A 12,825-nucleotide genomic window follows, 5' to 3' on the forward strand; every position below is an offset into this window, starting at 1 on the left:
TAGGCTCATTTCCCAGCCCAGGTCAGTGGGCATGTGAAAAGCAACCAATTGATGTGTCTTTCTCACATCGATGTCTCCCCTCTTCCCTTCTACTCTCTCTAAAAATCAATGGAAAAAATATCCTCAGGTGAGGATTAACAACGACAAAAAGGCCAAGACAGTGCTGGCTTGAGGCAGCTAAACACGGGTGCAGTTAAGAGGATGTGGTTGCTCTCTGGTCTGTCTGTCTCTGTCCTCAGTTCCGCTGCCTGTGTTGGTGTCTGTCCCTCTGGGACTTATCTCTCCCTGGGACATATAAGGATGTTCGTAATGGTGAACCTAATCCGTTGATAAAAATGACTTCCTTTGTGGAGGCCCTGGGCTCTAGTGGCTGGGCCCCTAGTAGCTCTCAGCTCATGCCAGCTCATATCCCAAGGGGAGAGGGAGAGCGACTGTCCAGCAGGTTCAACCAGCCCCTGAGTTGAGTCTGTTGGCCTAGCTTGGGGCGCATGCCTAGCCCTGATCCTGTCACATGGCCAGGGAGACGGAATACCCGGGTTGGCCAGGGTTAGGTCACGTGCAGGCAGTATTACTTCCACCCTCACCACAGGGATTGAGAGTGGAGGGGAGGTGGTTTCCCGAAGGAAAATTGAGGTGGTGTAACCAGAAGAAAGTGAATAGATGCTGACAAACACAACAGATGTCCACTGTCCACGTAGATGCTTTGTGGCCTGCATGCAATTTGCTCCCGCTTCAAAGCTTCAGTTTCCTCCTCTCCACAGTGGAGCCAGCGATCCTGGAGCATAGCCTGTTTTGCGGCACTCACAATAAGACCCACAGAGAGTATAATAAATGGCAGTGAAGGCGGCTTGAAGCGGGGCCCCGATAATGGCGCATTCATTTATTGCTCATAAGTTGTCCCTCAGTTACGATGTGACCCTTTGGGAGGGGGAGGCACAGTGCCTCCGGTGTGGAGGGACCCCGGGACAGTTGTCCCCAGCCTCCTCATTAAAGCACTTGAAGGCATTGCTCTCTGCGGGGCTGACACCGGCAAGGTTAGGTCCCGAGACACTGAGACATTCGCCAGCCCTGGAAACCGAGGCCACCCTCCGCTGCTCCTTTATGCAGCTCGGGCTCTGCACTCACTAAATCAGCCTGTTTAGGAGAATTCCAATGTTCTGGCCTCACAGGAATACGTGATTTCTGAAATATAGACTCTGCCAGGCTCCTTTAGACATAACTGATTCTTGCTGTTTCTTTCCGATTCCATTTCTTTTCCCCCCAGAGAGAATGAATGATACAGCCTTTGATAGAATTCCGCCCCGTCTCTGGGGCCAGCATCGGGATGGATACAGATGAGAAGAATAACAATTGTGGCAGAAAGGCTTGGCCTCTGTGTCATATGCGAACTCCTAGACCCTTTGCCTGCTTAACTGGCACCTCCTGGCACCCATCACTCTAGTCAAACCCAACTTTTGGCCATGAACTTTTGGTACAAGCTTTTTCAGGCCCACAGACCTCTGCTGTATTGCTCCTTCTGCCTGGAATGCCTGTCCCCTTTCTTGTTGCCCAGAAAACATTTCAACTTTAAAATCTTAGTTCAAATGTCTTATTTATTTATTTCACTCAGCCAGTTTTTAGTGAGTGCCCACTGCCCAGGGGCTTGGGATACATAAGTGGTCAAATACCAACAGTTCCTGCCTTCACAGGTTTTCATTCTAGCGCAGGGGACAGCCCGAGTAATGGAAGGCATATGAATAAGGGAAAGCAGGTGTTAAGTCAGTGGGGATTGGGAGTGTGTGTGTGTGTGTGTGTGCGCACCTCGGGTGAGATGAGGCAAGACTTGAAGGAGGTGAGGAATCTGGCTGTTTCCCTGGAAGGAGAGCACTCCAGGCAGACGGATTGGTGACTCAGGGCCCTGACGTGGGGCCGTGCTGGGTGTAGAGGGTGCTGGGTGTAGAGGGTGCTGGGTGTTGAGGGTGCTGGGTGTAGAGGGTGCTGGGTGTAGAGGGTGCTGGGTGTAGAGGGTGCTGGGTGTTGAGGGTGCTGGGTGTTGAGGGTGCTGGGTGTAAGGGTGCTGGGTGTAGAGGGTGCTGGGTGTTGAGGGTGCTGGGTGTAGAGGGTGCTGGGTGTTGAGGGTGCTGGGTGTAGAGGGTGCTGGGTGTAGAGGGTGCTGGGTGTTGAGGGTGCTGGGTGTAGAGGGTGCTGGGTGTAGAGGGTGCTGGGTGTTGAGGGTGATGGGTGTTGAGGGTGCTGGGTGTAGAGGGTGCTGGGTGTTGAGGGTGCTGGGTGTTGAGGGTGCTGGGTTAGAGGGTGCTGGGTGTAGAGGGTGCTGGTGTAGAGGGTGCTGGTGTTGAGGGCTGGTGTAGAGGGTGCTGGGTGTAGAGGGTGCTGGGTGTAGAGGGTGCTGGGTGTAGAGGGTGCTGGGTGTTGAGGGTGCTGGGTGTTGAGGGTGCTGGGTGTTGAGGGTGCTGGAGTGGGGTGGTGGGAGGTGGCTCAGAGCTGTGAGTGGAGGCCCAGAGTGCAGGGCATGGTGGCTGCGAGGATCCATGTAGAAGAGCATGACAGGGACCCCCTGGCTGTAGCAGGGAGAGCAGACTGCAGGGGTGATCGCAGGAGTGGCGGGTGGGAGAGGGGACCTGGCCTGGGTGGTAGGGGCAGGTGGTGAGAGGTGGTCAGATGTGGGATATATGGTAATTTTCACGGGAAGGTGATGGATTGAATGTGGAGTGGGAGAGTGAGCCAGGCTTCGAAGATGACTCCCAAGGATGGTGGTGGGGGCGGGGGGGCTGGCCCTGCCCTCAAGGGGGCCTTCCCAGTTCCCTCATTCGGATCTTTGGCATCACATTTTATACATTTTATTATAATCATTTGTCTCCTGTTTTTGGTATCAGATGCCTTTGGTAATCTGATAAAAGTTATGGACTTTCAGAAAAATACCCTTGTGCAGTCAATCGAGTGGGTGTTTCCAGAACTCCCAGCAGGCCATCCCCAATGTTGGGGACGCTGACCAGTGTGTGTGCTTGACTGTGTGCACAACAGCAGGGGGTGCCACTCTTACCTCTCAGGACAGGAAGGGGCCAGAGTCCTGCAGAGCAGCTCCTGACTGGTGGTTGAGTACAATCTCCTGGCAAATTGGCATCTGAATATACACTGGGTCCGAGCTTTTGTTAAATCCTCATTGCATATGTAACAGCCCCACAGTAAGCACTTGATAAATGCTTGCTGCGGGACCGTGGTGATAAATCTGGCCCTTTACAAGGTTCTCCCGCCTTTCTGGGCTGCTTTAAGTGTTAATGCCTCCACTTTGTAGCCAGGGAAATGCAGTCTCAGTGAAGGGAAGAGTGCCTGCTGGAGGGGCAGTGGTGGTGTCTGACCAGAGTGGGGTGAGGGTTGGCCCAGTTGGTGCTGAGTCAGCCTCAGCATTGTCGTCACTGACCTGGGTGTGGTGAGCCAGGACCGGCTCCCCAGGCATGTCCCCCCTGCTTTCCCACAGTCCCACCCTCCAGGGTGTCAACGTGAGGAACACCCAAACCTGTTAGAATATGAGTTTATTTGAGCCAAACTGATGACAATTGCTGGGAAGCAAAACCTCAACGGATTGAGAAAATGCTCTGGAAAATGGCAGTTTCGCACCTTATCTTATACATTACAATCAAAAGAGGTGTAAGTGGGTTACATGAAATTCATTGGTGATAGATTAGGGAGGTGGGAGAAAGCAAGGAGGGGAGGACCTCTGGGATTGGATAAAAAGTAAAATGATCTTTTACATAGGTGGGTACAGGATAGTTAACAGTCAGCAATTGACACGATAACGGTAACAGTGAGGGGAGTTTGTGGTCTCCCCTTGGTGTCATGGCTGTGTTTTGAGGGGTCTGGAAAGAGGAAATTATTTTGTTATTGCAAAGGCATGCTTATCAGATATATTATCCTAGATGCAAACAGATGGGCTTTGCTAGGGAAAAATACTGCCCTACAACATGACTACCCACCAAGAACTGCTTTTAGTTAAAAAGTTTTCACTTCAGACCATCCTATGTGGTCACTTCAGGTCTCTGAGCTTGTGAGGCTGCCATGCAGGCCTCCCCTGAGCTTGTCAGGGTTAGTATGTGGCCCCTTCTCACCCACAGGGATTTACACTCCGGCTGGGATTATAAGGGAGAACCAGAAAGAAGGGCCCTAAATTACTTCCACTCTCCTAACCCTTAGAGCCGCCCTGAGTGGTTGCCCTTATTAGTACCCTCTTTTTACACATGAGGAAACTGAGGCTCAGAGAAGGTGAGAAGCAGAGATCAGGGATGATGCCCAAGTCTCCAAATCCCCAGATAATTAGTGAGCAATATATACAGTTAAGTGGTACCAACTTAGCACTTAGCCACACTATTCTGTGACCGGAGGATTGCACGGGTGGGATTCCTCTGTTGCTAGTGGGAAGTGGGGTGTGTCCCCGCTGGGAGCTGGGAGCTGGGGGTTGGGTTCTGGCAATGTCTTGAGAAAGAGAATTTTCTAAGACTCACATGGGAGAATGCGATGTGGTAGGAAGGTTTATTTGTGTGAAATTATACCCCTTGGTTTCCAAAGTCCCATGGCCCTTAAACCAGTCCTGGAGAATATGCAGCTGGCGCTTCAGCAAAGCCAGAAGCAAAGCCAGTGTCCAGAGTTTCCGGTCCATGGTGGAGCTGGGTCCCATGTAGCATCAGGCTAACGTCCATTAGTCCATTGTGTGTGGCGTCCACATGGCTGTGTGCCATGTGGGCGAATGCAGGGGAGCGTGCTCCCTGCAACAAGAGGGCCGGGAGCACGAGAGGGCCAGGTGCCCCAAAAGCACCAAGAGAGAAAACCCCCTTTGTTCAGGAGTTTAAATATCAAATCTTCCTGGGCTTTCAGTGGCCATGCCTACACGCCTACTCCAGCCAATAACCTGTTCCCAGGTATGACTGACAGATAAGCACCTTCCCACATCACCCAGAAGTTACTGGGCATGTGTCTAAATTGCAGCTTCTCTTTGTTCCTTTCTAGTTATTAATTGATAACCACGTTATTACAATGGTATCAATTCCACATTGTATATGATTATTATTAACTAGAGGCCCAGTGCATGAATTCGTGCATGGTTGGGGTTCCTCAGGGTGGCCTGCGGAGATCAGGCCTCAGCTTGTGCCCCACCTCGCAGCCCTGCCTGGCACCCTGCCTTGGCCTGGTGCCACCCCCTCACCTGCTCCACCATCCTGCCTGCGGGGCTATCAGTCGGGGCTGGGCCCCCTGCCTGGCTCCCTCAGCACCTGGGAGCCAGATGGTGGCCTTGTCCCCCGCTGCTGCTGCTGGTCGCTGTCTGCAGGGCCATTGGCAGGACAATTGGGTCCCTGCTTGCACCCATCTTGGCCTGGTGCCACCTGCTCACCTGCTCCACTATCCCACCATGGTTCCGCTGTTGTCTGGGCCCATTGGGGCCGGCAGCGCCTTCACTGCTGCCCACTGCCAGCGCCGCGTCACTGATGCCGCCATGTTCTGCACCATCCCTTGGTGGTCAGCGCATGTCATAGCGAGTGGTCGAACTCCCGGTTGAAAGACCACCCAAGGGGACAATTTGCATATTAGGCTTTTATTATATAGGATTGCAGGGGTTCAGAATGAGCTGAAGAGAATGGAGTTGAGAATGTCAGGGGAAGGCTTCATGGAGACTTCCAGAATTTAGCTGGGCCTTGGAGAGGTTTTGGGTGGAGACTGGAGACGGTTGGAGTGGATTTCTGGAAAAAGGAGCAGAGTGATTAAGGCATTAGGGAAGGACTGAGCGTGGGTGGGGGTGAGGAGGGGCTAGGGTAGTGCTTTTTAAATAATGGACTCTGTAAATGTGAATGTAACCAATGTTCATTGAGAGCTCTCTAGGTGCCAGGTACTGTGCTAAGTTAGCCCTGTCCACTGTGACTGCGTGCAGTCCACATTCTCCCTAGAAGGGGAAGGAAAACCCACCCAGGCAGGTACTGTCATCACTTCCATGTCACAGATGAGGAAACTAATGGCACTGTTGCAGCTTGGAGCCAGGCTGGACTCCAAAGCTGGCAGTTCTTCCCAGCTCAAGTCCAAAGACATCCTATTAGGGTGGGAGTATTGTGAATAGTGGGGAATAAGAAGGACTAATCTAGGGCCTTGTTACTCAAACTGGGAGCCTGTTAGAAAAGCCTCCCGCGCCCCCCCTCCCTCCCCCCACAACACACACACTGAATCAGAGCCTGCATTTCAGCACCTTCCCCAGGTGATCGGTGCGCACATTAGCATTTGAGAGGTGCAGGCTGGTAAAAGTTTGGCTGGATTTATGCCTGTGCTCTTCAAGTCTCTGATGACGTCTTCCTTCTGGAGGGTATGAGGTGAAGGCCCAGGATAGCCCACCACAAGCTGAGATCTCTTTGAAGTCTCGTATTTCATCTAAAAATGTCATAGACTGTTTCATCCCATACTGTAATATATCAGCGGTCATTTAAATATTTCAAAATGGTTATGTAAATTGCCTTGGAGGAGGATCCCAGTTCCTGGAAGATGCCTGAAGGGATTTCCTTGTATCTTAAGTGGGGTAATAATAACTACTTCAAGGGCTGCTGTGCAGATCAAAGGAGAACCATGTATATGGAAATGCTGCATAAACTGTCCCCATCACACACATGTTGTTATTCTGGAAGGAACTGAGCCTCCTCCCAACCCAGTGTCCTTAAGCCTCAGCCCTGGACTAGGAGTGACTCTCTGGGTTCCACAGCCCATTTCTTGGGATCAGAAAGAGAAGTAAAGACAGGAAGAGAGGCCCAGAAAGGTGAGATGGACAATGACCATCCACATCTGAGGCCAACGGAGGAAGGGTAGCCAGCAAGGCCCAGGCAGAAGGCTGGGAGGGAAGGAGGCGCATTCGGAACTGCAGAAGCTAGAGGAGAGCTCGGCCAGGAGTGGTCAGCAGTTCCCCAGGGCACAGAGCAGCTGAATGGGATGAGGAAGGAGAGAACTGTTACATTTGGCTGAGGTTTCAGACATCCTTGGGTAGGGTTCTGGTGGAATAATGGGGTTAAAGCCACATTTTGACAAGTTAAGAAGAGAACAGCAGAGATTTTTTTTTCTTCCCATGTTAATCATTTGGATTTTCACACAATTGCATTTTTATTACAGATATCTTCCTTGCCATTTAAAACTTAATCCCTATAATTTGTGACTAGAACCAAGTTGATACTGTCTTTTTAATCCATTCCTTGGCAAAAAGTTATTTAAGGAACGCAGAAAATTGCAAAGAATTGTTTATGGTGTGATCCTATTTTTGTTTAAAAGGATGGGTTTGTGTGTGTATTTATAAATATGTATATATGTATATCATAAACAAAGAAAAACATCTAGAAGAATATATATTAAACTAGAGGCCCGGTGCATGAAATTCATGCATGGGTGCAGTTCCTAGGCTTGGCCAGTGATCAAAGCGTGAGCATCTGGTGTGGAAGGACAGGTCCCAGCTGATCTCTGGACGCTGGGCAGCACCTGGGCCCCTGGGCCCCCATGGACTCCCCTCCACCTGAGTCATGGTGCCGAGTCCCCATGCGGAGATGCAGAGAGTGCACCTGAACGCAGCAGGCCGGGGTGCAGCGGGACCTCTGGGCTGCCCAGCAGCGCTGCAGAGAAGCTAGGTGGCAGCCTGCTTCTGCGGTCGGCCTTGCAGACCGGCTTCTGCGCGAACCCAGGGAGCCCAACCAGCCCCTGTGGTCCCAGCGGCTGTGGCCTGGCTCACCCAGAAGAGGCTGCGTGGATGCAGGGCCGGCTCCTTGCAGGCACCCGGCACCTGAGTGTGGGGGCTTCCTCTGTGCAAGCCCTGGCATCCCAGGGGAGGGTAGCAGAGGGAGTGAGAGCGAGCTCTGCAGACACCCCGCATTCTCAGCGCACCTCTGTACCTGTCACCCCTGCCCCCAGGTAGCCGGCGAGAGATTGCAGCCCCCCACCCGGGGGATCCTGGGAGGTTGGTCACCGCCACTCATCCCCAGATCCCCATCCCAGCCTGGGGACTAGCACCCACCTTGGCCTGGCGCTGCCCGCTCACCTGCTCCACCATCCCACCACAGTCCCACTCTTATTGGGGCCCATCGGGCCGGCAGTGCCTCCATTGCCACCCACTGCCAGTGCCACGTTGCTGACGCCCACCATGTTCCGCACCACCCCCTGGTGGTCAGTGCATGTCATAGCAACTGATTGAACTCCCTGTCTCCCAGTCAAATGACCGCCTGAGGGGACAATTTGCATATTAGGCTTTTATTATATAGGATTATAATGGGAAATTTTACTAGTATACTTATATGTCACTTTAAACGTGTAGTATTGTTAATTATACCTATGAAATTATATGGTCAGATTATGATTTTTGACATAATTCTTTGGGCTGCAAATGGCAGAAACTCAGCTGAAACTTGCAAAGCAATAACTAAATTCTTCAGGCGTGGGTGGATCCAGGAGCTCAAATGATGTCATTAGAAATCTCTATCTCTCAGACCTGCTGTCCTTATTGACTTCATTCACAGGTAGTTCAGACCTGCATCTCATCAGTTTAGCACTGCAGTGGGAAGAGAGCAGCTTTTCCCTGAGAGTGTCAGCAAAGCCCAGGGCTGTCTTTCAAGGGCCCAGCTTGGCCATGTCTCAACCTTAAACCAGTGAATCATTGTGGCTGTGGGAAGCACTATGTTGACTGGCTAGGCCAAGGCCCAGGTCATGTGATCCTAGAGGAGAACAAAAGAACTTTCAAGGCCATCCAAGGCAGCCAGTGGACTGAAAGGAGGGGCTGAATGGTTCCCCAAAGGGAATCCAGAGCTCAGTTGTCAAAAGGACAGGTACAGATCCCCACATGTCTGCTCCTAAGGGACCTTCACTCTCTGGGTCACAGGTATTTGTAATAACTGAGCTGTTGCATGCATTTCTCTTGTGGTGGCAAGAGAAAAACGAGACCCCCTTCTTAGTCAACTGATTTGGGTTGCATCTGGTTATAACTTTGAGAAAAGTTAACAAGTGAGAGAAAAGAGTGAAGCTCAAATCTTGTCCACGACCTTGATTTTGTAGGGCATGGGAGGAATGAACGGTGGTGCTGGGGAATCGGCTTCTCCTTTTCGTAGATCATTAGTTGTGTGTGTTCACAACCCATTGGGACATCGGACAATCTCTGGGGCTCTGGGGCTCCTGAGTGACGCGCCTGGGGAGCCACGCCTGCGTCAAGGTCACCCTCTGCCTCTCCACCTCCTGTGCACTTCGCCGGCCTCAGCGAATGCTTCCCTGCTTTCCCATATCACACTGCTCTGTTTCTTCATTTCAGGGTTACACTAAGGACATGGTGACAGACTTTGATGAGAAACATGATGAGTATTTAATATTGCTTCAGCAGAGGAACCGGTAAGACAAAGCCGCTCGCCGGCAGCCCTTAATATTAGCCAAATAAGAACCCTATTTAGATTTATCAACAGCACGCAGGCGCTGGTTCACATGAGTGGGATGCAGTCACCCCACTCGGAGGCTGGGAGTATTCTCTGCAATGCCAGCTCCTATTTCTCCATTCACTGACTTAATTGCACTTTTGATTGAGCTGTAGCAAACTGTTCGGCGTGTAAGTGCCGTCTCTTGCCTCCCTGTTTCTGTTCTGGGAGAAGGTGGGTTTGTAATGAAAAGCTGGGATTTGGCAGGGCCTGTGCATTAGTCACCGCAAGAGCCCAGGCTGTGATCTTTCAGGCTGCGCGGGGCCTGGGAAATCTGAGCCTGTAATCATGCCTTGTTATGTAAAGGTGGAGTCACTGTGCATTTGTGTTTGAAGTTGGTCCCCATGTCACTTAACGTTAAGTCAGTATGAATTTGGGCTCTGGGGTGCTGGTTCTTGAAAAAGCCGGCAGTCGGTGGACGCAGTGTTTAGTGACCGCGGTCAAAGCGCTGGGGTCTGGTTCAAAAGAGGCGTCGTGTCCTCAGTGCTGCGAACGTGTGCCGCCTCTGGAAGTTCACCTTCAGTTCCCCGCCGTCTGTCTTCAGGCCTGGGGCCTTGCAGGAAGCTGGATTTGCAAACTCAGATGCTAGCAGGGGCCAGGCAGTGAGCGAAGCCAGCTCCGTGGGGAGAGTGCTCAGCTCAGGCCAGTTGTTTGGGAACACGGGGTAGGGTCCATGGCCTCCACGGTTGCCAGAGAAGCCGGAAATCTGCGTTTGTGGTGTGAAACCTCCTGTGTTTTAAATGTTAGTAATGGATTCAAGTGAAAGTGCAAAACAAATGGAAGAGTGGTGCAGGCCCCTAAAACAGACCTACAGGAGGGGAAGGACTGGGTGCTAATCTGGGCCTTTGTGTTATGGGAATAAGCTTGGGTCTTGCAGGCCAGATGTGTAGGGCTTGTCATTCTGAACGTGGGTTCAGTCCTTCTCTGACTGGCTGGACTCCTGGTGCTTGTCACCTGGGGCCCTGGTGGCATGTCTCAGGGGACAGGTTTCTATGTGAAAGAGAGTCCCATGTGTTGTAGGAGTGTAGTGTTCCTGCCCACTGGCCCCTTTACTAAATTCTACTAAGACCTCCTGTATCTATGACAACAGCACCCGCCCACCTATCCAGGTGCTCCCTGGTGAGGCCCTACCTCCTCCAGTGGGAACCTCTGAATAGAAAACTATGGGAACAGCCAGAAATGCCTCCTGCTGGAAGGCACTGTCCTCTCCCAGCTGCTCTGTGCTCGGTCCCCCCTCTCCCCGCAGGTGACCTCCAGCTGGAGCAGTGGAAGGCTGTGCCCAGGAGTCCCGTGTGGGCCTTCTACCTTCATGAATGCCACGGAGCAGATTGTTTCACTCAGTTTCTGGCAGGCTGGGTGGTGCTCCTGACACCTGGGTGATTGTTTAATTAAATACATGCGCCTTCTCTTGGAGGAGAGTGTCATATGAGCAGATTGCTTCTTGTTAATCGGGGATCAATAAGTATATGCTCAAAGAGGTACCAGCCGATATAAGCGTGTAGGAGAATATCCAGTGACCAGGTTGCAGCACAAAGGCAATTAAAAAATATTAAAACTGAGTTTCCATAAAATTTGGGAGCTGTGTTGTCACCAAGAGGGAGCTGGCTTGATGACAGGAAATTAGAAGGCAGAACTAAGAGAAACACCTAAAAAGAAAAATGGGGAATGCACCTGAGCCGTCATCAATGTTGCTTTAAAGGCACCTTTTCTGGAGGGCCAGTGCGTGCCAGGCACCTCGCCCTGTCACCTCGCCCCCATCGTCATCATTTTGTCTGCACACTACCCACCTGATGAAGCAGATACAGTTGTTGCACCCATTTTACAGACAAGGAAGTGGAGACCAGAGCAGTGTGCAATTAGCCTGAGGCCATACAACCAGGAAGTGGTGCAGCTGGGCTGTACTTTCTTAATGATGTTTTGTTTGACATTGTCATAAATACAGTGGGGCCTTGACTTACGAGTTTAATTTGTTCCGTGACAGAGCTCGTAACTCAAATTACTCGTATGTCAAATCAAAAAGTGAACGAGTGAGACACGTGATGCTGGGCTGATGTTGTGGCGTTCACTGTGACGTTCGCTGCACCAACTAGCGGTGGGGTATCTGAAGCTGGCTCGTAACCCGAATTTTAGCTCGCAACTCAAAGCAAAAAATCGGCCGAGCGACGGCTTGTATCTCACAAAACTCGTTAGTCGGGACACTCGTAAGTCAAGGCCCCACTGTAATCAAAAGGAGAGAAACCTGCCAGGGTAGCCAGGGGCTCTAAGCTTATTACGAAGTTAGAAATCTGGTTATCTGACTGGGTAGGAAACCAGCCTCTGAGCTTTACACTGTGCCTAGAGGGAGGTGAAAACCCAGGCTGCTGTGTGGGCTGCCCTGTGACCTGAGAGGGGGGCGGGGGGTGCAGTATCATTGGTGTGAGAGCTCAGGAGAGACCTGCCCGGAACATTGTTCTTTACTCGCTCTGTTCACTGCGCCTTCTCAGTGGCTCGCTTTACCACGAGCATGAAGAACCGTGTGCTGAGGAAGACACACTGTTCGTGCTCCTTACTGGACGGTGCAGAAACCCAAGGTTAATGGACTTTAAGCAACAAAGACACTTACTGGCTCATGAAATAAAAAAACCCAGGATGATACTCTGGCTTCCGGCATGGTTGGATCCTGGTGCTCAGATTAGGTCACTGAGCCCTGGTCAGTGTGACTCAGTTGGTTGAATGTCATCCCATGCACCGTAAAGTCACCAGTTTGATTCCTGATCAGGGCACATGCCAAGGTTGTGGGTTCGATCCCCAGTCAGGGTGGGAAGCAACCGATCAATGTTTCTCTCTTATATCAATGTTTCACTCCCCCCCCCCCTTTCTTCTCTCTCCCTCTCCCTTTCTCTCTCTCTCAAATCAATTTTTAAAAAATTATGTCACTGAGATCAGTCATTGTTCATCTCTTAGTTCTGTTTTCCCATGTTGGAGACATCTCAGACAGGTACGCCCCTCACGGAGGCCAAGGCCGCCACTGGAAAACCCACATTTGTATCCTACCTCGAGGAAGGGAGAGTACCTCCTTCCTAATAGTTCCACAAAAGTGCTGGTAAGGGCTCCCATTGGTCAGGCTGGGGCCCCAGGTTCATTCCTGAGCTCATCACCCTCTTTGCCTGGTGAGGTGGCATGGTCTGACTGGCCACTCCTTGGACACCCATTAAGCTGGGTTGGAGCGAGCTCACCCACACCATGGAGTAAGGAGTGGCTTAACTAGGAACTACTTCCAGGAAGTAGGGGGTGGGAAGTAGGGGCTATGGTGGGAAGGTGGGGGAGAGGTGCCGGGCAGGCAGGCAGGAAGAACAGGTGTCTACCACACAGCCCTTGCTCTGGAGGAACT

The 12,825-nt window shown here is 51.6% G+C and overlaps 1 protein-coding gene across 4 annotated transcripts in view; it reads left to right on the forward strand.

Annotated features, from left to right (window-relative positions):
- The window catches only part of LOC118652894 (katanin interacting protein), a 203,712-nt gene that overhangs the window by 59,401 nt on the left and 131,486 nt on the right, over positions 1-12,825 (forward strand). For all 4 annotated transcript variants that reach the window (XM_036303138.1, XM_036303136.1, XM_036303139.1 and 1 more), the window contains one exon: positions 9,299-9,375. In XM_036303138.1, coding sequence (XP_036159031.1) covers positions 9,314-9,375 — 62 coding nt within the window. In that variant the 5' untranslated portion in view covers positions 9,299-9,313. The remainder of the gene's footprint in view (positions 1-9,298; positions 9,376-12,825) is intronic.

This window comes from Myotis myotis, unplaced genomic scaffold (genome assembly GCF_014108235.1).
Source record: "Myotis myotis isolate mMyoMyo1 unplaced genomic scaffold, mMyoMyo1.p scaffold_m19_p_35, whole genome shotgun sequence".
Classification (NCBI taxonomy): domain Eukaryota; kingdom Metazoa; phylum Chordata; class Mammalia; order Chiroptera; family Vespertilionidae; genus Myotis; species Myotis myotis.